Source organism: Gallus gallus, unplaced genomic scaffold (genome assembly GCF_016699485.2).
Source record: "Gallus gallus isolate bGalGal1 unplaced genomic scaffold, bGalGal1.mat.broiler.GRCg7b scaffold_59, whole genome shotgun sequence".
In the NCBI taxonomy this organism is placed as follows: domain Eukaryota; kingdom Metazoa; phylum Chordata; class Aves; order Galliformes; family Phasianidae; genus Gallus; species Gallus gallus.
This window is the reverse complement of record NW_024096011.1, coordinates 169556-195374: the sequence shown is the minus strand read 5'-3', so window position 1 is coordinate 195374 and position 25819 is coordinate 169556. Positions and strand designations below refer to the sequence as shown.

The following is a 25819-nucleotide window of genomic DNA, read 5'->3' as shown; positions in this document are numbered from 1 at the left end:
GTTGGGGTGACCCCACAGTGTGCTGGGTGTCAGCTGTGGGTGTCCTCTGTAGGTGTTGGGAGTGGTTGTGGGGTGTTGGGGTGACCCCACAGTGTGCTGGGTGTCAACCTTGGGTGTCCTCTGTAGGTGTTGGGGATGGTTGTGAGGGTTTTGGGGTGACTCTGCAGAGTTCCAGGTGTTGAGGATGGTTCTGGGGGTGTTGGGGTGAACCCGCAGTGTGCGGGGTGTCAACCTTGGGTGTCCTCTGTAGGTGTTGAGAGTGGTTGTGGGGTGTTGGGGTGACCCCACAGTGTGCTGGGTGTCAACCTTGGGTGTCCTCTGTAGGTGTTGGGGGTGGTCGTCAAGGGGTTGGGGTGACCCCGCAGTGTGCGGGGTGTCAGCTGTGGGTGTCCTCTGTAGGTGTTGGGGATGGTTGTGGGGTGTTGGGTTGTGAGGGTGTTGGGGTGACCCCGCAGTGTGCGGGGTGTCAGCTGTGGGTGTCCTCTGTAGGTGTTGGGGATGGTTGTGGGGTGTTGGGTTGTGAGGGTGTTGGGGTGACCCCACAGTGTGCTGGGGTGTCAGCTGTGGGTGTCCTCTGTAGGTGTTGGGAGTGGTTGTGGGGTGTTGGGGTGACCCCACAGTGTGCTGGGTGTCAACCTTGGGTGTCCTCTGTAGGTGTTGGGGATGGTTGTGAGGGTTTTGGGGTGACTCTGCAGAGTTCCAGGTGTTGAGGATGGTTCTGGGGGTGTTGGGGTGACGCTACAGCGTTCCGGGTGTCACCTTCCATTAGGTGTTGGGGGACAGTCCTTGGGGTGTTGGGGTGACACTACAGTATTCCAGGTGTCACCTTCCATTAAGTGTTGGGGACAGTCCTTGGGCTGTTGGGGTGACCCTATAGCATTCCAGGTGTCCCCTTCCTTTAGGTGTTGGGGACAGTCCTTGGGGTGTTGGGGTGACACTACAGCATTCCAGGTGTCCCCTTCCATTAGGTGTTAGGGACAGTCCTTGGGGTATTGGGGTGCCCCTACAACGTTCCAGGTGTCCCCTTCCATTAGGTGTTGGGGACAGTCCTTGGGGTGTTGGGGTGACACTACAGCATTCCAGGTGTCCCCTTCCCTTAGGTGTTGGGGACAGTCCATGGGGTGTTGGGGTGACACTACAGCGTTCCAGTTGTCCCCTTCCATTAGGTATTGGGGGACAGTCCTTGAGATTTTGGGGTGACCCTACAGCATTCCAGGTGTCCCCTTCCATTAAGTGTTGGGGACAGTCCTTGGGAGTGTTGGGGTGACGCTACAGGGTTCCAGGTGTCCCCTTCCATTAGGTGTTGGGGACAGTCCTTGGGGTTGTTGGGGTGACACTACAGCATTCCAGTTGTCACCTTCTGTTAGGTGTTGGGGGATATGGGGACGGTTCTTGGGGTGTTGGGGTGACACTACAGCATTCCAGGTGTCCCCTTCCATTAAGTGTTGGGGACAGTCCATGGGGTGACCCTATAGCATTCCAGGTGTCCCCTTCCATTCGCTGTTGGGGGACAGTCCTTGGGGGTGTTGGGGTGACACTACAGCGTTCCAGTTGTCCCCTTCCATTCGGTGCTGGGGGACAGTCCTTGGGGTGTTGGGGTGACCCTACAGCGTTCCAGGTGTCCCCTTCCATTAAGTGTTGGGGACAGTCCATGGGGTGACCCTATAGCATTCCAGGTGTCCCCTTCCATTAGGTGTTGGGGACAGTCCATGGGGTGTTGGGGTGACCCTACAACGTTCCAGTTGTCACCTTCTGTTAGGTGTTGTGGGATATGGGGACGGTTCTTGGGGTGTTGGGGTGACACTACAGCATTCCAGGTGTCCCCTTCCATTAAGTGTTGGGGACAGTCCATGGGGTGACCCTATAGCATTCCAGGTGTCCCCTTCCATTAGGTGTTGGGGACAGTCCTTGGGGTTGTTGGGGTGACCCTACAACGTTCCAGGTGTCCCCTTTCATTAAGAGTTGGGGACAGTCCTTGGGGTTGTTGGGGTGCCCCTACAACGTTCCAGGTGTCCCCTTCCATTAAGTGTTGGGGACAGTCCATGGGGTGTTGGGGTGCCCCTACAATGTTCCAGTTGTCCCCTTCCATTAAGTGTTGGGGACAGTCCATGGGGTGACCCTATAGCATTCCAGGTGTCCCCTTCCATTAGCGGTTGGGGGACAGTCCTTGAGATTTTGGGGTGAATCTACAGCATTCCAGGTGTCCCCTTCCATTAGGTGTTGGGGGACAGTCCTTGGGGTGTTGGGGTGACCCTACAACGTTCCAGGTGTCCCCTTCCATTAGGTGTTGGGGACAGTCCTTGGGGTGTTGGGGTGCCCCTACAGCATTCCAGGTGTCCCCTTCCATTAAGTGTTGGGGACAGTCCATGGGGTGTTGGGGTGCCCCTACAATGTTCCAGTTGTCCCCTTCCATTAAGTGTTGGGGACAGTCCATGGGGTGACCCTATAGCATTCCAGGTGTCCCCTTCCATTAGGTGTTGGGGGACAGTCCTTGAGATTTTGGGGTGACCCTCCAACGTTCCAGTTGTCACCTTCTGTTAGGTGTTGGGGGATATGGGGACGGTTCTTGGGGTGTTGGGGTGACCCTACAACGTTCCAGTTGTCCCCTTCCATTAGGTGTTGGGGACAGTCCTTGGGAGTGTTGGGGTGCCCCTACAACGTTCCAGTTGTCCCCTTCCATTAAGTGTTGGGGACAGTCCATGGGGTGACCCTATAGCATTCCAGGTGTCCCCTTCCATTAGGTGTTGGGGACAGTCCATGGGGTGACCCTATAGCATTCCAGGTGTCCCCTTCCATTAAGTGTTGGGGACAGTCCATGGGGTGACCCTATAGCATTCCAGGTGTCCCCTTCCATTAGGTGTTGGGGACAGTCCTTGGGGTTGTTGGGGTGACGCTACAGGGTTCCAGTTGTCACCTTCTGTTAGGTGTTTGGGACGGTCTTTGGGGGTGTTGGGGTGACCCTACAGCATTCCAGTTGTCCCCTTCCATTCGGTGCTGGGGGACAGTCCTTGGGGTGTTGGGGTGCCCCTACAACGTTCCAGGTGTCCCCTTCCATTAAGTGTTGGGGACAGTCCTTGGGGTGTTGGGGTGACACTACAGCATTCCAGGTGTCACCTTCCATTAAGTGTTGGGGACAGTCCATGGGGTGACCCTATAGCATTCCAGGTGTCCCCTTCCATTCGCTGTTGGGGGACAGTCCTTGTGGGTGTTGGGGTGACCCTACAGCATTCCAGTTGTCCCCTTCCATTCGGTGCTGGGGACAGTCCATGGGGTGTTGGGGTGCCCCTACAACGTTCCAGTTGTCCCCTTCCATTAAGTGTTGGGGACAGTCCATGGGGTGACCCTATAGCATTCCAGGTGTCCCCTTCCATTAGGTGTTGGGGACAGTCCATGGGGTGACCCTATAGCATTCCAGGTGTCCCCTTCCATTAAGTGTTGGGGACAGTCCATGGGGTGACCCTATAGCATTCCAGGTGTCCCCTTCCATTAAGTGTTGGGGACAGTCCTTGTGGGTGTTGGGGTGACCCTACAGCATTCCAGTTGTCACCTTCTGTTAGGTGTTGGGGGATATGGGGACGGTTCTTGGGGTGTTGGGGTGACGCTACAGCATTCCAGTTGTCCCCTTCCATTAAGTGTTGGGGACAGTCCATGGGGTGACCCTATAGCATTCCAGGTGTCCCCTTCCATGAAGAGTTGGGGACAGTCCATGGGGTGTTGGGGTGACACTACAGCGTTCCAGTTGTCCCCTTCCATTCGGTGCTGGGGGACAGTCCTTGGGGTGTTGGGGTGACCCTACAGCGTTCCAGGTGTCCCCTTCCATTAAGTGTTGGGGACAGTCCATGGGGTGACCCTATAGCATTCCAGGTGTCCCCTTCCATTAGGTGTTGGGGGACAGTCCTTGGGGTTGTTGGGGTGACGCTACAGGGTTCCAGTTGTCACCTTCTGTTAGGTGTTTGGGACGGTCTTTGGGAGTGTTGGGGTGCCCCTACAACGTTCCAGGTGTCCCCTTCCATTAAGTGTTGGGGACAGTCCTTGGGGTGTTGGGGTGCCCCTACAACGTTCCAGTTGTCCCCTTCCATTAAGTGTTGGGGACAGTCCATGGGGTGACCCTATAGCATTCCAGGTGTCCCCTTCCATTAGGTGTTGGGGACAGTCCTTGGGGTGTTGGGGTGCCCCTACAACGTTCCAGGTGTCCCCTTCCATTAAGAGTTGGGGACAGTCCTTGGGGTTGTTGGGGTGACACTACAGGGTTCCAGTTGTCACCTTCTGTTAGGTGTTTGGGGCGGTCTTTGGGGGTGTTGAGGTGACCCTACAGCATTCCAGTTGTCCCCTTCCATTAAGTGTTGGGGACAGTCTATGGGGTGACCCTATAGCATTCCAGGTGTCCCCTTCCATTAGGTGTTGGGGACAGTCCATGGGGTGACCCTATAGCATTCCAGGTGTCCCCTTCCATTCGGTGTTGGGGACAGTCCTTGGGGTGTTGGGGTGCCCCTACAACGTTCCAGGTGTCCCCTTCCATTAAGAGTTGGGGACAGTCCTTGGGGTTGTTGGGGTGACCCTACAGCATTCCAGTTGTCCCCTTCCAGTAAGTGTTGGGGACAGTCTATGGGGTGACCCTATAGCATTCCAGGTGTCCCCTTCCATTAGGTGTTGGGGGACAGTCCTTGAGATTTTGGGGTGACACTACAGCATTCCAGGTGTCCCCTTCCATTAAGTGTTGGGGACAGTCCATGGGGTGACCCTATAGCATTCCAGGTGTCCCCTTCCATTAGGTGTTGGGGACTGTCCTTGAGATTTTGGGGTGACACTACAGCATTCCAGCTGTCCCCTTCCATTAAGTGTTGGGGACAGTCCATGGGGTGACCCTATAGCATTCCAGGTGTCCCCTTCCATTAGGTGTTGGGGACTGTCCTTGAGATTTTGGGGTGACACTACAGCATTCCAGCTGTCCCCTTCCATTCGGTGCTGGGGGACAGTCCTTGGGGTGTTGGGGTAACCCTACAACGTTCCAGGTGTCCCCTTCCATTAAGTGTTGGGGACAGTCCATGGGGTGACCCTATAGCATTCCAGTTGTCCCCTTCCATTCGGTGCTGGGGGACAGTCCTTGGGGTGTTGGGGTGCCCCTACAACGTTCCAGTTGTCATCTTCCATTAAGTGTTGGGGACAGTCCATGGGGTGACCCTATAGCATTCCAGGTGTCCCCTTCCATTAAGTGTTGGGGACAGTCCTTGTGGGTGTTGGGGTGACCCTACAGCATTCCAGTTGTCCCCTTCCATTAAGTGTTGGGGACAGTCCATGGGGTGACCCTATAGCATTCCAGGTGTCCCCTTCCATTAGGTGTTGGGGACAGTCCATGGGGTGACCCTATAGCATTCCAGGTGTCACCTTCCACCAGGTGTTGGGGGACAGTCCTTGGGGTTTTGGAGTGACACTACAACGTTCCAGTTGTCCCCTTCCATTAAGTGTTGGGGACAGTCCATGGGGTGACCCTATAGCATTCCAGGTGTCCCCTTCCATTAGGTGTTGGGGGACAGTCCTTGGGGTGTTGGGGTGCCCCTACAAGGTTCCAGGTGTCCCCTTCCATTAAGTGTTGGGGACAGTCCATGGGGTGTTGGGGTGACACTACAACGTTCCAGTTGTCCCCTTCCATTAGGTGTTGGGGACAGTCCATGGGGTGTTGGGGTGACCCTACAACGTTCCAGGTGTCCCCTTCCATTAAGTGTTGGGGACAGTCCTTGGAGTTGTTGGGGTGACGCTACAGGGTTCCAGTTGTCACCTTCTGTTAGGTGTTTGGGACGGTCTTTGGGGGTGTTGGGGTGACCCTACAGCATTCCAGTTGTCCCCTTCCATTAAGTGTTGGGGACAGTCCATGGGGTGACCCTATAGCATTCCAGGTGTCCCCTTCCATTAGGTGTTGGGGACAGTCCATGGGGTGTTGGGGTGCCCCTACAATGTTCCAGTTGTCCCCTTCCATTAAGTGTTGGGGACAGTCCATGGGGTGACCCTATAGCATTCCAGGTGTCCCCTTCCATTAGGTGTTGGGGGACAGTCCTTGGGGTGTTGGGGTGACACTACAACGTTCCAGTTGTCCCCTTCCATTAAGTGTTGGGGGACAGTCCTTGGGGTGTTGGGGTAACCCTACAACGTTCCAGGTGTCCCCTTCCATTAAGTGTTGGGGACAGTCTATGGGGTGACCCTATAGCATTCCAGGTGTCCCCTTCCATTAGGGGACAGTCCTTGAGATTTTGGGGTGCCCCTACAACGTTCCAGTTGTCACCTTCTGTTAGGTGTTGGGGGATATGGGGACGGTTCTTGGGGTGTTGGGGTGCCCCTACAACGTTCCAGTTGTCCCCTTCCATTAAGTGTTGGGGACAGTCCATGGGGTGACCCTATAGCATTCCAGGTGTCCCCTTCCATTAGGTGTTGGGGACTGTCCTTGAGATTTTGGGGTGACACTACAGCATTCCAGGTGTCCCCTTCCATTAAGTGTTGGGGACAGTCCATGGGGTGACCCTATAGCATTCCAGGTGTCCCCTTCCATTAGGTGTTGGGGACAGTCCATGGGGTGACCCTATAGCATTCCAGGTGTCCCCTTCCACCAGGTGTTGGGGACTGTCCTTGAGATTTTGGGGTGACACTACAGCATTCCAGGTGTCCCCTTCCATTAAGTGTTGGGGACAGTCCATGGGGTGACCCTATAGCATTCCAGGTGTCCCCTTCCATTAGGTGTTGGGGACTGTCCTTGAGATTTTGGGGTGACACTACAGCATTCCAGGTGTCCCCTTCCATTAAGTGTTGGGGACAGTCCATGGGGTGACCCTATAGCATTCCAGGTGTCCCCTTCCATTAGGTGTTGGGGACAGTCCATGGGGTGACCCTATAGCATTCCAGGTGTCCCCTTCCACCAGGTGTTGGGGACTGTCCTTGAGATTTTGGGGTGACACTACAGCATTCCAGGTGTCCCCTTCCATTAAGTGTTGGGGACAGTCCATGGGGTGACCCTATAGCATTCCAGGTGTCCCCTTCCATTAGGTGTTGGGGACTGTCCTTGAGATTTTGGGGTGACACTACAGCATTCCAGGTGTCCCCTTCCATTAAGTGTTGGGGACAGTCCATGGGGTGACCCTATAGCATTCCAGGTGTCCCCTTCCACCAGGTGTTGGGGACTGTCCTTGAGATTTTGGGGTGACACTACAGCATTCCAGCTGTCCCCTTCCATTAAGTGTTGGGGACAGTCCATGGGGTGACCCTATAGCATTCCAGGTGTCCCCTTCCATTAGCTGTTGGGACATTCCTCCAGCGGTTGGTGTGGAGTGACACCGCAGCCTTCCAGGTGTCCCCCCTCCGGCTGTTGGGGTGACGTTGTCCCCCCCCCCCCCCTTTCCTGTGCAGGTGTTGGGCATCGAGGCGGTGCGGAAGGCTCTGGAGCGGGAGCTGTACCACGTCATCTCCTTCGATGGTTCCTACGTCAACTACCGTCACCTGGCCCTGCTGTGCGACACCATGACGTCCCGTGGGCACCTGATGGCCATCACCCGGCACGGCGTCAACCGGCAGGACACCGGGCCGCTCATGAAGTGCTCCTTCGAGGAGACGGTCGGTGGGGGGGGTTTGGGGGGTGTTGTGGGGGGGTTTAGAGGGTGTTTAGGGGAGTTTGTAGGCTGTTTGGGGGTGTTTATGGGGTGTTGTTGGGGTTTAGGGGGTGTTGGGGGTGTTGTTGGGGTGTTGGCGGTGTTTATAGGGTGTTCAGGGGGTGTTTATGGGTGTAGTTGGGGTTTAGGGGGTGTTGTTGGGGTTTAGGGGGTGTTTGGGGGGTGTTTGGGGGGTGTTGCTGGGGTGTTGTTGGGGTTTAGGGGGTGTTGTGGGGTGTGGTTGGGGTTTAGGGGGTGTTGTTGGGGTTTAGGGTGTGTTTAGGGGGTGTTGTGGGGTGTAGTTGGGGTTTAGGGGGTGTTTAGGGGGTGTTGTGTGGTGTTTAGAGGGTGTTGGGGGTGTTGTTGGGGTTTAGGGGGTGTTTAGGGGGTGTTGTGGGGTGTTTATAGGGTATTTAGGGGGTGTTCATGGGTGTAGTTGGGGTTTAGGGGGTGTTCGGGGGTGTTTATAGGGTATTTAGGGGGTGTTTATGGGTGTAGTTGGGGTTTAGGGGGTGTTCGGGGGTGTTTGGGGGGTGTTGGGGGGTGTTTATAGGGTGGTTAGGGGGGTGTTGGGGGGGTGTTGTTGGGGTTTTGGGGGCGTTGGGGGGTGTTTATGGGGTGTTGTTGGGGTTTAGGGGGTGTTGTTGGGTGTGGTTGGGGTGTTGGCGGTGTTTAGGGGGTGTTTAGGGGGTGTTTATGGGTGTAGTTGGGGTTTAGGGGTGTTTATAGGGTGTTGTGGGGTGTTTATGGGGTGTTGTTGGGGTTTATGGGGTGTTGTGGGGTGTTTGGGGGGTGTTTATGGGGTGTTGTTGGGGTTTAGGGGGTGTTTGGGGGGTGTTTATGGGTGTAGTTGGGGTTTAGGGGGTGTGGTGGGGTGTGGTGGGGTGTTGTTGGGGTTTAGGGGGTGTTGGGAGGTGTGGTTGGGGTGTTGGGGGGTGTTGTTGGGGTGTTGGCGGTGTTTAGGGGGTGTTTGGGGGGGTGTTTATGGGTGTAGTTGGGGTTTAGGGGGTGTTGTTGGGGTTTAGGGGGTGTTTGGGGGGTGTTTGGGGGGTGTTGCTGGGGTGTTGTTGGGGTTTAGGGGGTGTTGTGGGGTGTGGTTGGGGTGTTGGGGGGTGTTGTTGGGGTTTAGGGTGTGTTTAGGGGGTGTTGTGGGGTGTTTATAGGGTGTTTAGGGGGTGTTTATGGGTGTAGTTGGGGTTTAGGGGGTGTTCGGGGGTGTTTGGGGGGTGTTGGGGGGTGTTTATGGGTGTTGTTGGGGTGTTGGGGGGGGTGTTGTTGAGGTTTTGGGGGTGTTGGGGGGTGTTTGGGGGGTGTTTATGGGTGTTGTTGGGGTGTTGGGGGGTGTTGGGGGGATGTTGTTGAGGTTAAGGGGGTGTTGTGGGGTGTTTATGGGTGTTGTTGGGGTTTACGTGGTGTTTAGGGGGTGTTTGGGGGGTGTTTATAGGGTGGTTAGGGGGGTGTTGTGGGGTGTGGTTGGGGTGTTGGGGGGTGTTGTTGGGGTTTAGGGTGTGTTTACGGGGTGTTGGGGGGTGTTTATAGGGTATTTAGGGGGTGTTTAGGGGGTGTTGTTGGGGTTTAGGGGGTGTTTGGGGGTGTGGTGGGGTGTTGCTGGGGTGTTGTTGGGGTTTAGGGGGTGTTGGGGGGTGTTTATGGGGTGTTGGGGGGTTTAGGGGGTGTTGTTGGGGTGTTTAGGGGGTGTTGTTGGGGTGTTGGCGGTGTTTAGGGGGTGTTTAGGGGGTGTTTATGGGTGTAGTTGGGGTTTAGGGGTTGTTGTTGGGGTTTAGGGGGTGTTTGGGGGGTGTTTGGGGGGGTGTTTATGGGGTGTTGGGGTTTAGAGGGTGTTTAGGGGGAGTTTATAGGCTGTTTGGGGGTGTTTATGGGTGTTGTTGGGGTTTAGGGGGTGTTGGGGGGTGTTTATGGGTGTTGTTGGGGTGTTGCTGGGGTGTTGTTCGGGTTTAGGGGGTGTTGGGGGGTGTTTAGGGGGTGTTGGGGGGTGTTTGGGGGGTGTTTATGGGTGTAGTTGGGGTTTAGGGGGTGTTGTTGGGGTGTTGGCGGTGTTGGGGGGGTGTTTAGGGGGTGTTTATGGGTGTAGTTGGGGTTTAGGGGGTGTTTAGGGGGTGTGGTGGGGTGTGGTGGGGTGTTGTTGGGGTTTAGGGTGTGTTTAGGGGGTGTTGTGGGGTGTTTATAGGGTATTTAGGGGGTGTTTATGGGTGTAGTTGGGGTTTAGGGGGTGTTCGGGGGTGTTTGGGGGGTGTTGGGGGGTGTTTATAGGGTGGTTAGGGGGGTGTTGGGGGGGTGTTGTTGGGGTTTTGGGGGCGTTGGGGGGTGTTTATGGGGTGTAGTTGGGGTTTAGGGGGTGTTGGGGGGTGTGGTTGGGGTGTTGGGGGGTGTTGTTGGGGTTTAGGGTGTGTTTAGGGGGTGTTGTGGGGTGTTTATAGGGTGTTTAGGGGGTGTTTATGGGTGTAGTTGGGGTTTAGGGGTGTTTATAGGGTGTTCATGGGTGTTGTTGGGGTTTACGGGGTGTTGGGGGGTGTTTGGGGGATGTTCATGGGTGTTGTTGGGGTTTAGGGGGTGTTTGGGGGGTGTTTGGGGGGGTGTTTATGGGGTGTTGTTGGGGTTTAGGGGGTGTTGTTGGGGTGTTGGTGGTGTTTAGGGGGTGTTTATAGGGTGTTGTTGGGGTTTAGGGGTTTAGGGGGTGTTTATGGGGTGTTGTTGGGGTTTAGGGGGTGTTGTGGGGTGTTCTATGGGTGTTGTTGCGGTTTAGGGGGTGTTTAGGGGGTGTTGGGAGGTGTTTATAGGGTGTTTGGGGGGTGTTTATGGGGTGTTGTTGGGGTTTAGGGGGTGTTGTGGGGTGTTTAGGGGGTGTTGTGGGGTGTTTATGGGTGTTGTTGGGGTTTAGGGGGGTTTAGGGGGTTTTTGGGGGGTGTTTAGGGGGTGTTGTGGGGTGTTTATGGGTGTTGTTGGGGTTTATGGGGTGTTTAGGGGGTGTTGTGGGGTGTTTATAGGGTGTTTGGGGGGTGTTGTGGGTGTAGTTGGGGTTTAGGGGGTGTTGTGGGGTGTTGCTGGGGTGTTGTTGGGGTTTAGGGGGTGTTGCTGGGGTTTAGGGGGTGTTGGGGGGTTGTTTGTGAGATGTTTAGGGGGGTTTGGGGGTCACCCCCCCATTTCTATGGTCGGGACGCCATTTCTTGTGTCGGGATGCCAGGTTTTGGGGTCTCCCCCCCCATTTCTGGTGTTGGGATGCCAGGTTTTGGGTCTCCCCCCCCATTTCTGGTGTCAGGATGCCAGGTTTTGGGGTCTCCCCCCCCCATTTCTGGTGTCAGGATGCCAGGTTTTGGGGTCTCCCCCCTATTTCTATGGTCGGGACGCCAGGTTTGGGGTCACCCCCCCAATTTCTGGGGTCGGGATGCCAGGTTTTGGGGTCACCCCCCCATTTCTGGTGTCGGGATGCAAGTTTTTGGGGTCTCCCCCCCATTTCTGGGGTCGGGATGCCAGGTTTTGGCGTCTCCCCCCCATCTTTATGGTCAGGACACCAGTTTTGGGGTCTCCCCCCCCCATTTCTGGGATTGGGACACCATTTCTGGGGTTGGGATGCCAGGTTTTGGGGTCTCCCCCCCATTTCTGGTGTCGGGATGCCAGGTTTTGGGGTCTCCCCCCCATTTCTGGGGTCGGGATGCCAGGTTTTGGGGTCTCCCCCCCATCTTTATGGTCAGGACACCAGTTTTGGGGTCTCCCCCCCCCATTTCTGGGATTGGGACACCATTTCTGGGGTTGGGATGCCAGGTTTTGGGGTCTCCCCCCCATTTCTGGTGTCGGGATGCCAGGTTTTGGGGTCTCCCCCCCATTTCTGGGGTCGGGATGCCAGGTTTTGGGGTCTCCCCCCCATCTTTATGGTCAGGACGCCAGTTTTGGGGTCTCCCCCCCCCATTTCTGGGATTGGGACACCATTTCTGGGGTTGGGATGCCAGGTTTTGGGGTCTCCCCCCCTTCCTGTGGTTGGGATGCCAGGTTTTGGGGTCACCCCCCTGTTTCTATGGTCGGGATGCCAGGTTTTGGGGTCTCCCCCCCCATTTCTGGGGTCAGGACACCAGTTTTGGGGTCACCCCCCCCATTTCTGGTGTCGCGATGCCAGGTTTTAGGGTCCCCACCCCCATGTCGGGGGTCGGGATGCCAGGTTTTGGGGTCTCCCCCCCATTTCTTGTGTCGGGATGCCAGGTTTTGGGGTCTTCCCCCCCATTTCTGGTCTCAGAATGCCGGTTTTGGGATCACCCCCCCCATTTCTGGTGTCGCGATGCCAGGTTTTGGGGTCTCCCCCCCCATTTCTGGGATTGGGACAATATTTCTGGTGTTGGGATGCCAGGTTTTAGGGTCCCCACCCCCATTTCTGGGGTCAGGATGCCAGGTTTGGGGGTCTCCCCCCTATTTCTATGGTCGGGACGCCAGGTTTGGGGTCACCCCCCCCATTTCTTGTGTCGGGATGCCAGGTTTTGGGGTCACCCCCCTATTTCTATGGTCGGGATGCCAGGTTTTGGGGTCACCCCCCCCTTCCTGTGGTCGGGATGCCAGGTTTTGGGGTCTCCCCCCCTATTTCTTATGTCGGGATGCCAGGTTTTGGGGTCTCCCTCCCCCATTTCTGGCATTGGGACACCATTTCTGGGCTTGGGATGCCAGGTTTTAGGTTCCCCACCCCCATTTCTGGGGTCGGGATGCCAGGTTTTGGGGTCTCCCCCCCATCTTTATGGTCAGGACGCCAGTTTTGGGGTCTCCCCCCCCATTTCTGGTCTCAGAATGCCAGTTTTGGGGTCACCCCCCCATTTCTGGGGTCAGGATGCCAGGTTTTGGGGTCACCCCCCTATTTCTATGGTCGGGATGCCAGGTTTTGGGGTCTCCCCCCCTTCCTGTGATCGGGACGCCAGGTTTGGGGTCACCCCCCCCTTCCTGTGGTCGGGATGCCAGGTTTTGGGGTCACCCCCCTATTTCTATGGTTGGAATGCCAGGTTTTGGGATCTCCCCCCCCATTTCTGGCATTGGGACACCATTTCTGGGCTTGGGATGCCGGGTTTTAGGTTCCCCACCCCCATTTCTGGGGTCGGGATGCCAGGTTTTGGGGTCTCCCCCCCATCTTTATGGTCAGGACGCCAGTTTTGGGGTCACCCCCCCATTTCTGGTGTCGCGATGCCAGGTTTTAGGGTCCCCACCCCCATTTCTGGGGTCGGGATGCCGGGTTTTGGGGTCTCCCCCCCCCATTTCTGGCATTGGGACACCATTTCTGGGGTTGGGATGCCAGGTTTTGGGGTCTCCTCCCCCCATTTCTTGTGTCGGGATGCCAGGTTTTGGGGTCACCCCCCCCTTCCTGTGGTCGGGATGCCAGGTTTTGGGGCTCCCCACCCCCCCCCCTATTTCTGGTGTTGGGATGCCAGGTTTTGGGGTCTCCCCCCCATCTTTATGGTCAGGACGCCAGTTTTGGGGTCTCCCCCCCCATTTCTGGTCTCAGAATGCCAGTTTTGGGGTCACCCCCCCATTTCTGGGGTCAGGATGCCAGGTTTTGGGGTCACCCCCCTATTTCTATGGTCGGGATGCCAGGTTTTGGGGTCTCCCCCCCTTCCTGTGATCGGGACGCCAGGTTTGGGGTCACCCCCCCCTTCCTGTGGTCGGGATGCCAGGTTTTGGGGTCACCCCCCTATTTCTATGGTTGGAATGCCAGGTTTTGGGGTCTCCCCCCCCATTTCTGGCATTGGGACACCATTTCTGGGCTTGGGATGCCAGGTTTTAGGTTCCCCACCCCCATTTCTGGGGTCAGGATGCCAGGTTTTGGGGTCACCCCCCCATATCTATGGTCGGGATGCCAGGTTTTGGGGTCACCCCCCTATTTCTATGGTTGGAATGCCAGGTTTTGGGGTCTCCCCCCCATCTTTATGGTCAGGACGCCAGTTTTGGGGTCTCCCCCCCCATTTCTGGTCTCAGAATGCCAGTTTTGGGGTCACCCCCCCATTTCTGGGGTCAGGATGCCAGGTTTTGGGGTCACCCCCCTATTTCTATGGTCGGGATGCCAGGTTTTGGGGTCTCCCCCCCTTCCTGTGATCGGGACGCCAGGTTTGGGGTCACCCCCCCCTTCCTGTGGTCGGGATGCCAGGTTTTGGGGTCTCCCCCTCATCTTTATGGTCAGGACGCCAGTTTTGGGGTCTCCCCCCCCCATTTCTGGGATTGGGACACCATTTCTGGGGTCGGGATGCCAGGTTTTGGGGTCACCCCCCTATTTCTATGGTTGGGATGCCAGGTTTTGGGGTCACCCCCCCCTTCCTGTGGTCGGGATGCCAGGTTTTGGGGTCTCCCCCCCTATTTCTGGTGTTGGGATGCCAGGTTTTGGGGTCTCCCCCCCCCATTTCTATGGTCGGGACGCCATTTCTTGTGTCGGGATGCCAGGTTTTGGGGTCACCCCCCTATTTCTATGGTCGGGATGCCAGATTTTAGGGTCCCCACCCCCATTTCTGGGGTTGGGATGCCAGGTTTTGGGGTCTCCCCCCCATCTTTATGGTCAGGACGCCAGTTTTGGGGTCTCCCCCCCCCATTTCTGGCATTGGGACACCATTTCTGGGGTCGGGATGCCAGGTTTTGGGGTCACCCCCCCCATTTCAGGTGTCGAGATGCCAGGTTTTGGGGTCACCCCCCTATTTCTATGGTCGGGATGCCAGGTTTTGGGGTCTCCCCCCTATTTCTATGGTCGGGATGCCAGGTTTTGGGGTCACCCCCCTATTTCTATGGTTGGAATGCCAGGTTTTGGGGTCTCCCCCCCATCTTTATGGTCAGGACGCCAGTTTTGGGGTCTCCCCCCCCATTTCTGGTCTCAGAATGCCAGTTTTGGGGTCACCCCCCCATTTCTGGGGTCAGGATGCCAGGTTTTGGGGTCACCCCCCCATTTCTGGTGTTGGGATGCCAGGTTTTGGGGCTCCCCCCCCATATTTCTGGGGTCCGGACACCAGTTTTGGGGTCACCCCCCCATTTCAGGTGTCGGGATGCCAGGTTTTGGGGTCTCCCCCCCCATTTCTGGGATTGGGACACCATTTCTGGGCTTGGGATGCCGGGTTTTAGGTTCCCCACCCCCATTTCTGGGGTCGGGATGCCAGCTTTTGTGGTCTCCCCCCCTTCCTGTGGTTGGGATGCCAGGTTTTGGGGTCACCCCCCTATTTCTATGGTCGGGATGCCAGGTTTTGGGGTCCCCACCCCCCCTATTTCTATGGTCGGGACGCCATTTCTTGTGTCGGGATGCCAGGTTTTGGGGTCTCCCACCCATCTTTATGGTCAGGACGCCAGTTTTGGGGTCTCCCCCCCCATTTCTGGGATTGGGACACCATTTCTGGTGTCGGGATGCCAGGTTTTGGGGTCACCCCCCTATTTCTATGGTCGGGATGCCAGGTTTTGGGGTCACCCCCCCCTTCCTGTGGTCGGGATGCCAGGTTTTGGGGTCTCCCCCCCTATTTCTTATGTTGGGATGCCAGGTTTTGGGGTCCCCACCCCCCCTATTTCTATGGTCGGGATGCCATTTCTTGTGTCGGGATGCCAGGTTTTGGGGTCACCCCCCCCTTCCTGTGGTCGGGATGCCAGGTTTTGGGGCTCCCCACCCCCCCCCCTATTTCTGGTGTTGGGATGCCAGGTTTTGGGGTCTCCCCCCCCATTTCTGGGGTCAGGTCACCAGTTTTGGGGTCCCCCCCTATTTCTGGGGTCAGGATGCCAGGTTTTGGGGTCACCCTCCCCATTTCTTGTGTCAGGATGCCAGGTTTTGGGGTCTCCCCCCCCATTTCTGGCATTGGGACACCATTTCTGGGCTCGGGATGCCAGGTTTTAGGTTCCTCACCCCCATTTCTGGGGTCGGGATGCCAGGTTTTGGGGTCTACCCCCCATTTCTGGTCTCAGAATGCCAGTTTTGGGGTCACCCCCCCATTTCTGGGGTCAGGATGCCAGGTTTTGGGGTCTCCCCCCCCATTTTTGGGGTCAGAACTCCATGTTTTGGGGCTCCCCACACCCCCCTCCCCTATTTCCGGGGTCAGGATGCCAGGGTTTGGGGTCTCCCCCCCTTCCTGTGGTCGGGATGCCAGGTTTTGGGGTCTCCCCCCCATCTTTATGGTCAGGACGCCAGTTTTGGGGTCTCCCCCCCTTCCTGTGATCGGGACGCCAGGTTTGGGGTCACCCCCCCCCTTCCTGTGATCGGGACGCCAGGTTTTGGGGTCACCCCCCTATTTCTATGGTCGGGACGCCATTTCTGGTGTCGGGATGCCAGATTTTGGGGTCTCCCCCTCATCTTTATGGTCAGGACGCCAGTTTTGGGGTCTCCCCCCCCCATTTCTGGCATTGGGACACCATTTCTGGGCTTGGGATGCCAGGTTTTAGGTTCCCCACCCCCATTTCTGGGGTCAGGATGCCAGGTTTTGGGGTCTACCCCCCATTTCTGGTCTCAGAATGCCAGTTTTGGGGTCACCCCCCCATTTCTGGGGTCAGGATGCCAGTTTTGGGGTCACCCCCCCATTTCTGGGGTCAGGATGCCAGGTTTTGGGGTCACCCCCCTATTTCTATGGTCGGGACGCCAGGTTTTGGGGCTACCCACCCCCCCCCCTATTTCCGGGGTCAGGATGCCAGGTTTTGGGGTCTCCCCCCCCATTTCTGGGGTCAGGTCACCAGTTTTGGGGTCCCCCCCTATTTCTGGGGTCAGGATGCCAGGTTTTGGGGTCACCCTCCCCATTTCTTGTGTCAGGATGCCAGGTTTTGGGGTCTCCCCCCCCATTTCTGGCATTGGGACACCATTTCTGGGCTTGGGATGCCAGGTTTTAGGTTCCCCACCCCCATTTCTGGGGTCAGGATGCCAGGTTTTGGGGTCTACCCCCCATTTCTGGTCTCAGAATGCCAGTTTTGGGGTCACCCCCCCATTTCTGGGGTCAGGATGCCAGGTTTTGGGGTCACCCCCCTATTTCTATGGTCGGGACGCCAGGTTTTGGGGCTACCCACCCCCCCCCCTATTTCCGGGGTCAGGATGCCAGGTTTTGGGGTCTCCCCCCCCATTTTTGGGGTCAGAACGCCATGTTTTGGGGCTCCCCACCCCCCCCTCCCCTATTTCCGGGGTCAGGATGCCAGGTTTTGGGGTCTCCCCCCCTATTTCTTATGTCGGGATGCCAGGTTTTGGGGTCTCCCCCCCCATTTCTGGCATTGGGACACCATTTCTGGGCTTGGGATGCCAGGTTTTAGGTTCCCCACCCCCATTTCTGGGGTCGGGATGCCAGGTTTTGGGGTCTCCCCCCCTCATTTCTGTGGTCAGAATGCTGGTTTTGGGGTCTTAACCCCCATTTCTGGGGTCGGGACGCCAGGTTTTGGGGTCTCCCCCCCCATTTTTGGGGTCAGAACGCCATGTTTTGGGGCTCCCCACCCCCCCCCTCCCCTATTTCCGGGGTCGGGATGCCAGGTTTTGGGGTCTCCCCCCCTTCCTGTGATCGGGACGCCAGGTTTGGGGTCACCCCCCCCTTCCTGTGGTCGGGATGCCAGGTTTTGGGGTCTCCCTCCCCATTTCTTGTGTCAGGATGCCAGGTTTTGGGGTCTCCCCCCCCATTTCTGGCATTGGGACACCATTTCTGGGCTCAGAATGCCAGGTTTTAGGTTCCCCACCCCCATTTCTGGGGTCGGGATGCCAGGTTTTGGGGTCTACCCCCCATTTCTGGTCTCAGAATGCCAGTTTTGGGGTCACCCCCCCATTTCTGGGGTCAGGATGCCAGGTTTTGGGGTCTCCCCCCCCATTTTTGGGGTCAGAACTCCATGTTTTGGGGCTCCCCACCCCCCCCTCCCCTATTTCCGGGGTCAGGATGCCAGCTTTTGTGGTCTCCCCCCCTTCCTGTGGTTGGGATGCCAGGTTTTGGGGTCACCCCCCTATTTCTATGGTCGGGATGCCAGGTTTTGGGGTCCCCACCCCCCCTATTTCTATGGTCGGGACGCCATTTCTGGTGTCGGGATGCCAGATTTTGGGGTCTCCCCCCCATCTTTATGGTCAGGACGCCAGTTTTGGGGTCACCCCCCCCTTCCTGTGGTCGGGATGCCAGGTTTTGGGGTCTCCCCCCCTATTTCTTATGTCGGGATGCCAGGTTTTGGGGTCTCACCCCCCCATTTCTGGCATTGGGACACCATTTCTGGGGTCGGGATGCCAGGTTTTGGGGTCTCCCCCCCTTCCTGTGGTTGGGATGCCAGGTTTTGGGGTCACCCCCCTATTTCTATGGTTGGGATGCCAGGTTTTGGGGCTACCCACCCCCCCCTATTTCCGGGGTCAGGATGTCAGGTTTTGGGGTCTCCCCCCCCATTTCTGGCATTGGGACACCATTTCTGGGGTCGGGATGCCAGGTTTTGGGGTCACCCCCCCCATTTCAGGTGTCGAGATGCCAGGTTTTGGGGTCACCCCCCTATTTCTATGGTCGGGATGCCAGGTTTTGGGGTCACCCCCCTATTTCTATGGTCGGGATGCCAGGTTTTGGGGCTACCCACCCCCCCCCCTATTTCCGGGGTCAGGATGCCAGGTTTTGGGGTCTCCCCCCCCCATTTCTGGCATTGGGACACCATTTCTGGGCTTGGGATGCCAGGTTTTAGGTTCCCCACCCCCATTTCTGGGGTCAGGATGCCAGGTTTTGGGGTCTACCCCCCATTTCTGGTCTCAGAATGCCAGTTTTGGGGTCACCCCCCCCATTTCAGGTGTCGAGATGCCAGGTTTTGGGGTCACCCCCCTATTTCTATGGTCGGGATGCCAGGTTTTGGGGTCTCCCCCCTATTTCTATGGTCGGGATGCCAGGTTTTGGGGCTACCCACCCCCCCCCCTATTTCCGGGGTCAGGATGCCAGGTTTTGGGGTCTCCCCCCCCATTTCTGGGATTGGGACACCATTTCTGGTTTCGGGACGCCAGGTTTTGGGGTCTCCCCCCCCATTTCTGGCATTGGGACACCATTTCTGGGCTTGGGATGCCAGGTTTTAGGTTCCCCACCCCCATTTCTGGGGTCAGGATGCCAGGTTTTGGGGTCTCCCCCCCCATTTCTGGTCTCAGAATGCCAGTTTTGGGGTCACCCCCCCATTTCTGGGGTCAGGATGCCAGGTTTTGGGGTCACCCCCCTATTTCTATGGTCGGGACGCCAGGTTTTGGGGCTACCCACCCCCCCCCCTATTTCCGGGGTCAGGATGCCAGGTTTTGGGGTCTCCCCCCCCATTTCTGGTGTCAAGATGCCAGGTTTTGGGGCTCCCCACCCCCCCCCCTATTTCTGGGGTCAGGATGCCAGGTTTTGGGGTCACCCTCCCCATTTCTTGTGTCAGGATGCCAGGTTTTGGGGTCTCCCCCCCCTTCTTGTGGTCGGGATCCCAGGTTTTGGGGCTCCCCACCCCCCCCCCCCATTTCTGGTGTTGGGATGCCAGGTTTTGGGGTCACCCCCCTATTTCTATGGTCGGGACGCCAGGTTTTGGGGTCCCCCCCCCCCTTTATTTCTTGGGGGGGGCTGACCCCCCGTCGTACCCCGCAGGTGGACGTGCTGATGGAGGCGGCAGCCCACGGCGAGAGCGACCCCATGAAGGGGGTGTCGGAGAACATCATGCTGGGGCAGTTGGCCCCCGCCGGCACCGGCTGCTTCGACCTGCTGCTGGACGCCGAGAAGTGCAAGCACGGCATGGAGATCCCCAGCGCCATCCCGGGGCTGGGAGTGGGCGGCTGTGAGTCCGGGGGGGGGCACTGGGGGTGGGGGGGGGGAACTGGGGATGGGGGGGTGGGGGGGGGCAGTGGGGGTGGGGGGGGCACTGGGGGTGGAGGGGGTGGGAGGGGGGCACTGGGGGCGGGGGAGGGGCACTGGGGATGGGGGGGTGGAGGGGGGGCAATGGGGGCGGGGGGATGGGGGGGGCACTGGGGGTGGGGGGCACTGGGGATGGGGGGGGGTGGGAGGGAGGGGGGCACTGGGGATGGGGGGGCGGGGGGGGTGGGAGGGAGGGGGGGGCACTGGGGGTGGGGGGGTGGGGGGGGGCAGTGGGGGCGGGGGGCACTGGGGATGGGGGGGTGGGGGGGGGCAGTGGGGGTGGGGGGGGCACTGGGGGCGGAGGGGGTGGGAGGGGGGCACTGGGGGCGGGGGGGGGCACTGGGGATGGGGGGGTGGGGGGTTGGGAGGGGGGCACTGGGGGTGGGGGGCACTGGGGATGGGGGGGCGGGGGGGGTGGGAGGGGGGCACTGGGGATGGGGGGGCGGGGGGGGCACTGGGGGCGGGGGGGGTGGAGGGGGGCACTGGGGATGGGGGGCGGGGGGGTGGGAGGGGGGGGCACTGGGGGTGGGGGGGGGCAGTGGGGGCGGGGGGCACTGGGGATGGGGGGGCGGGAGGGATGGGGGGGCACTGGGGATGGGGGGGTGGGAGGGGGGCAGTGGGGGCGGGGGGCACTGGGGGCGGGGGGGGCACTGGGGATGGGGGGGGTGGGGGGGGGGCACTGGGGGTGGAGAGCACTGGGGATGGAGGGGCGGGGGGGTGGGAGGGGGGGGCACTGGGGGTGGGGGGGGGCACTGGGGATGGGGGGGGTGGGGGGGGGCACTGGGGGCGGGGGGCACTGGGGATGGGGGGGCGGGGGGGTGGGAGGGGGGGGCACTGGGGGTGGGGGGGGGCACTGGGGATGGGGGGGGTGGGGGGGGCACTGGGGGCGGGGGGGCGGGGGGGATGGGGGGGTGGGGGGGGGGCAGTGGGGGCGGGGGGCACTGGGGGCGGGGGGGGCACTGGGGATGGGGGGGGGGGGGGGCACTGGGGGCGGGGGGATGGGGGGGCACTGGGGGTGGGGGGGCACTGGGGATGGGGGGGTGGGAGGGGGGCACTGGGGATGGGGTGGGGGGGGCACTGGGGGCGGAAGGGGGTGGAGGGGGGCACTGGGGATGGGGAGGCGGGGGGGGGCAGTGGGGGCGGGGGGCACTGGGGATGGGGGGGTGGGGGGGGCACTGGGGGCGGAAGGGGGTGGAGGGGGGCACTGGGGATGGGGGGGTGGGGGGGGCACTGGGGGCGGAAGGGGGTGGAGGGGGGCACTGGGGATGGGGGGGTGGAGGGGGGGCACTGGGGGTGGGGGGGGGCACTGGGGATGGGGGGGGGTGTTCAGCCGGACCCTGAGTTGGGGTCCCCCCGCAGTGGGTCAATGGGGGGGCGGGGGGGGCGGGGGGGGGAACTGGGGATGGGTGGAGGGGGGGCACTGGGGGTGGGGGGGGTGGGAGGGGGGCAGTGGGGATGGGGAGGGGGTGTTCAGCTGGACCCCCAGTTGGGCGTCCCCGTGGGTCCTCCGTTTTGGGGTCCCCCCACAGTGGGTCAATGGGGAGCACTGGGGATGGAGGGGGTGTTCAGCTGGACCCCGAGTTGGGGGTCCCCGTGGGTCCTCTGTTTTGGGGTCCTCTGTTTTGGGGTTCTCCGTTTTGGGGTCCTCTGTTTTGGGGTCCCCCCACAGTGGGTCAGTGGGTGACAATATGGGGGTGGGGGGGGGGTTTTCAGCCGGACCCCGAGTTGGGGTCCCCCCGCAGTGGGTCAATGGGTGACAACATGGGGGCGGGGGGGGGCACTGGGGATGGGGGGGGGGGTGTTCAGTGGGACCCCAAGATGGGGGTCCCCGTGGGTCCTCCGTTTTGGGGTCCTCCATTTTGGGGTCCTCTGTTTTGGGGTCATCCCACAGTGGGTCAATGGGGGGGTGGGGGGGGGGGGCACTGGGGATGGGGGGGGTGTTCAGTGGGACCCCAAGATGGGGGTCCCCGTGGGTCCTCCGTTTTGGGGTCCTCCGTTTTGGGGTCCCCCTGCAGTGGGGTGGGGGTGACTTGAATGAGCGGAGCTCCCCCACTTGGTGTTGGGGTCCCCACTTTGGGAGTGGGGGGCTCCCACGTTTGGGGGTCCCCTCTTCCCCCCCCCCCCCCCCCCCCCCCCCTTACTGACTTTCTCTCCCCGCAGCCACCGGGATGTTCTTCGGCTCCGCACCCAGCCCTATGGGGAACATGTCCCCCGCCATGACCCCCTGGAACCAGGGGGCCACTCCTGCCTATGGGGCCTGGTCCCCCAGCGTGGGTACGTGGGGGTGTGGGGAGGGGGAAACGTGCTGGGGGCACTGGGGGGATTATTGGGGGGGGGGCGTATGGGGTAGGTGAGGGGTCCCGGTAGAGCTGTGGGGGGAGGGGAGGGGGGATTTGGGGGTCTGGGGGGGGTTTATGGGGGCAGGGTGGGCTTCTGTGGGTAAGGTGGGACTGGGTTGGTGGGCTCTTGGGGGATGAGTGGGGCAGGGTGGTGGGGGGGCTCGTGGTGGTCCATGGGGGGCAGGAGGTCTCTGGGATGTATGGGGGGGCTGTGGGGCGGGGGGGGGGAGTCCTAAGTAGGTCTCTGGGGTATGTTGTGGGGGGACGGGCTGGGAGGGGGGAGGGGGGGTGGGGGCAATATGGGGGTCCAGGTGGGGTGGGTTCCTGGAGGTGATATGTGGGGCAGGGTTGGGGGGGGGGTGGGTCTCCAAAGGTCCCTGGGGAATAAGGGGGGGGGCTTCTTGGGGGTCTCTGGGGTGTATTGTGGGGAGCAGGGAGGGGGGTGACGGTGTGGGGTGAGGGTGGGGGGGTTTCTGGGGGGCTCTGGGGGGTGCATGGATTGGGAGGGGGGGCTTCTGGGGGTGCATGGGGAGCAGTGGGAGGGGTGGGGGGGATTCTGGAGGTCTCTGGGATGTATGGGGGGCTGTGGGGCGGGGGGGGGGGATCCTAAGCAGGTCTCTGGGGTATGTTGTGGGGGGACGGGCTGGGAGGGGAGGGGGGGTGGGGGCAATATGGGGGTCCAGGTGGGGTGGGTTCCTGGAGGTGATATGTGGGGCAGGGTGGGGGGGGGGGGTCTCCAAAGGTCCCTGGGGAATAAGGGGGGTGGGGGGGGGCTTCTTGGGGGTCTTTGGGGTGTATTGTGGGGAGCAGGGAGGGGGGTGAGGGTGGGGGGGGTTCTGGGGGGCTCTGGGGGGGTGCATGGATTGGGAGGGGGGGCTCCTGGGGGTACATGGGGAGCAGTGGGGTGGGGGGGTGGGGGGGATTCTGGAGGTCTCTGGGATGTATGGGGGGCTGTGGGGCGGGGGGGGGGGGGGGGTCAGGGGGAGCTGCAGGACTCGATGGAACGGGCATGGGGTGCGGGCTGTGCTGCAGATCCCATATAGGGGGAGGGGGGGGGGGGTCTTTATGCACCCCCCCCCCCCCCCCCCCCCCCCTCTGACCCCCCACCCCATCCTGACCCCTTTCTCTCTCCCCTCTCCCCCTCCCCCCCCCCCCCGCCCTTGCAGGCAGCGGAATGACCCCCGGGGGGGCCGGCTTCTCCCCCAGCGCTGCTTCGGACGCCAGCGGTTTCAGCCCGGGTTATTCGCCCGCCTGGTCGCCCACCCCCGGCTCCCCAGGATCCCCAGGGCCCTCCAGCCCCTACATCCCCTCCCCAGGTCAGTGCAGCCCCCCAACCCCTAACAACCCCCAACCTCGGGGTACCCCCGGCCCCTCTGCTCACCCCCCCGTGGCTTTCTTTGCAGGAGGGGCCATGTCCCCCAGCTACAGCCCCACGTCGCCCGCCTACGAGCCGCGCTCGCCTGGGGGCTACACCCCGCAGAGCCCCAGCTACAGCCCCACCTCTCCGAGCTACAGCCCCACTTCTCCCAGCTACAGCCCCACCAGCCCCAACTACAGCCCCACCTCGCCCAGCTACAGCCCCACTTCTCCCAGCTACAGCCCGACGTCGCCCAGCTACAGCCCCACTTCTCCGAGCTACAGCCCCACATCACCCAGCTACAGCCCCACCTCGCCCAGCTACAGCCCCACATCACCCAGCTACAGCCCGACGTCGCCCAGCTACAGCCCGACGTCGCCCAGCTACAGCCCGACTTCGCCCAGCTACAGCCCCACTTCTCCCAGCTACAGCCCCACTTCTCCCAGTTACAGCCCCACTTCTCCCAGCTACAGCCCCACCAGCCCCAGCTACAGCCCGACGTCGCCCAGCTACAGCCCCACCAGCCCCAACTACAGCCCGACGTCCCCCAACTACACCCCAACCAGCCCCAGCTACAGCCCCACCTCGCCCAGCTACAGCCCCACCTCGCCCAACTACACCCCGACCTCCCCCAACTACAGCCCCACCTCGCCCAGCTACAGCCCCACCTCGCCCAGCTACAGCCCCACGTCCCCCAGCTACTCCCCCTCCAGCCCCCGCTACACCCCGCAGTCGCCCACCTACACCCCCAGCAGCCCCTCCTACAGCCCCAGCAGCCCCTCCTACAGCCCCTCGTCCCCCAAGTACACCCCGACCAGCCCCTCCTACAGCCCCAGCTCCCCCGAGTACACCCCGACCAGCCCCAAGTACAGCCCCACCTCGCCCAAGTACAGCCCCACCAGCCCCAAGTACAGCCCCACCTCGCCCACCTACAGCCCCACCACCCCCAAGTACAGCCCCACCTCGCCCACCTACAGCCCCACCTCGCCCGTCTACACCCCCACCAGCCCCAAGTACAGCCCCACCTCGCCCACCTACAGCCCCACCAGCCCCAAGTACAGCCCCACATCGCCCACCTACAGCCCCACCAGCCCCAAGGGCTCCACCTACAGCCCCACATCGCCGGGCTACAGCCCCACGTCGCCCACCTACAGCCTGACCAGCCCGGCCATCAGCCCCGACGACAGCGACGACGACAACTGAGCGGGGCCAGATGGGGGGGTCGGGGGGGGGACCCCCTTCGGTTGTGGGGCTGACCCCAAACGTGTGGGGCGGGTGAGGGGCTGCGGACGCAGCCCTATGGGAATTGAACGGGGCGAAAGGGGAGTTATGGGTGGGAGGGGGGGTGGGGGGGCTGCGGGGTTGTGTGTTAATTGGGGAGTGTCGTTCGTTAATGAGTGGGAGGATGGGGGTGATTGGGGGGGGGGGGGGGGCGGGGGGGGGGTTGTGGGGCACCCCACAGCGATTTCGGTGGTGGTTTTGGGGTGGGGGGGTGGGAGGGGGTCCTTTTTTCTGCCTCCCCCCCCCCCCCCCCCCCCCCCCCCCCCCCCCCCCCCCCCCCCCCCCCCCCCCCCCCCCCCCCCCCTTCGTTTACTTCGGTTCTTTTTTTGTGTTATTTGGGGAGAAATGGTTGGAATTTCGCTTTCGGGGGGGGGGGGAAATAATAAACAGTTTTACTGATTTTCACTTTCTCGGTGTGTGCCCATCTGTGCCCCCCCCCCACCCCCCCCCCCCCTCCCCCACAAACGGTGTGACCCCCCCAGGACCTTCGTGGGAGGGGGGAAGGGGGGATTGGAAGCCTTTGGACCTTGGATAGGTGGGGGGGGGGGGCACAAAAGTGGGGACCCCCCCCCCTTCCTCACCCTGTGACACCCCCAGGACCTTGTGGGGGGGAGGGGCACAAAAGTGGGGTCCCCCACCCACGCTGTGTGACCATCCAGGACCTTTTTGGGGGAGGAGGGGGGGGGGGGTTTGGGGGCACAAAAGTAGGACTCCCCTCCTCCTCCTCACCACGTGGTACCCCTTGAGGGGGGGGTGGGGGGGGGGCACAATAGTGGACCCCTCCCCCCGTCACGTGGCAGCCTCAGGGCCTTTAGAGAGAGGGGGGGGGGCGTAAAAGTGGGCGCCGCGCCCTGTTGGCAGCGGTGGGATTCGAACCCACGTCCCCTCGGGGACTGGAGCCTAAATCCAGCGCCTTGGACCGCTCGGCCACGCTACCGCGCGCCGCCACAGCCCCGCCCGGCAGGAAAGCCTCCAGGGGGGCGTGGCCACGGAAGGAGGGGGCGTGGCCACGTGGAGGGGGGCGTGGCCACGGGAGCGTAGGGCCGCGAGTTCGAATCCCGCCCCTTCCCCCACCGCGCCCGTCCGCCCCCCACCGATTTTTTTTTGGTCCTCCCCCCGCGTTGTCCCCTCCGCCCATTTTCGGGCTCCTTTCTCTCCCTTTACCCCCCCACGGATCTCTCTTTATTCCCCCTATTTCTCTCAACTTCCCCCCATTTCCTCCGATCCGTTCTCCGTTTATCCCCATCCGCTCCCCATTTCCCCTCATTTCTCCCCATTTCTTCTCCATTTCTCCCCATTTCTTCTCCATTTCTCCCCATTTCTTCTCCATTTATCCCCACATGCCCTCACTTTCCCCCCATTTCTCCCTGTTCTTGCGGTGCACGGCTGGGGGGGTCGTTGGGGTGGAGGGGAAGGGTTGGA

The 25819-nt window shown here is 60.9% G+C and overlaps 2 protein-coding genes and 1 non-coding gene across 4 annotated transcripts in view; 2 read left to right on the top strand and 1 right to left on the bottom strand.

The window, feature by feature from the left end:
* Positions 1 to 24468, top strand: part of LOC107056305 (DNA-directed RNA polymerase II subunit RPB1-like) — a gene marked incomplete at its 5' end in the record, with an annotated part of 68886 nt that extends 44418 nt beyond the window's left edge. Inside the window, 5 exons of the mRNA XM_040657191.2 lie at positions 7393 to 7596; positions 19157 to 19343; positions 21581 to 21694; positions 22926 to 23075; positions 23163 to 24468. Coding sequence (XP_040513125.2) covers positions 7393 to 7596; positions 19157 to 19343; positions 21581 to 21694; positions 22926 to 23075; positions 23163 to 24319 — 1812 coding nt within the window. The remainder of the gene's footprint in view (positions 1 to 7392; positions 7597 to 19156; positions 19344 to 21580; positions 21695 to 22925; positions 23076 to 23162) is intronic.
* On the top strand, positions 10723 to 19128 carry LOC121108906 (formin-2-like). 2 transcript variants are annotated; one of them, XM_046906199.1, is made up of 6 exons: positions 14591 to 14938; positions 15042 to 15506; positions 15843 to 16259; positions 16383 to 16608; positions 17077 to 18400; positions 18553 to 19128. In XM_046906199.1, the coding sequence occupies exons 1-3, from the start codon at positions 14642 to 14644 to the stop codon at positions 16011 to 16013; spliced, it is 933 nt and encodes a 310-aa protein (XP_046762155.1). In that variant the 5' UTR covers positions 14591 to 14641; the 3' UTR covers positions 16014 to 16259; positions 16383 to 16608; positions 17077 to 18400; positions 18553 to 19128. The 2 variants fall into 2 exon arrangements, with proteins under 2 accessions (XP_040513123.1, XP_046762155.1); XM_040657189.1 differs by lacking the exons at positions 14591 to 14938; positions 15042 to 15506; positions 15843 to 16259; ... (1 more) ...; positions 17077 to 18400; positions 18553 to 19128 and adding exons at positions 10723 to 12625; positions 12730 to 13035.
* A 784-nt stretch (positions 24469 to 25252) lies between the features above and the next one.
* On the bottom strand, positions 25253 to 25334 carry TRNAL-UAG. The gene has a single exon. It is a non-coding gene; the product is annotated as a tRNA-Leu (tRNA).
* Positions 25335 to 25819: the final 485 nt, after the last annotated feature.

What these genes read in the sequence shown, in the direction of transcription:
- LOC121108906 (XM_040657189.1), top strand. Translation starts at nt 10,761, where the DNA reads ATGTTTAGGGGGGTTTGGGGGTCACCCCCCCATTTCTATGGTCGGGAC. An exon ending in TTCTATGGTTGGAATGCCAG is followed by an intron (nt 12,626 to 12,729) that starts GTTTTGGGATCT and finishes TCGGGATGCCAG; the next exon opens with GTTTTGGGGTCTCCCCCCCA.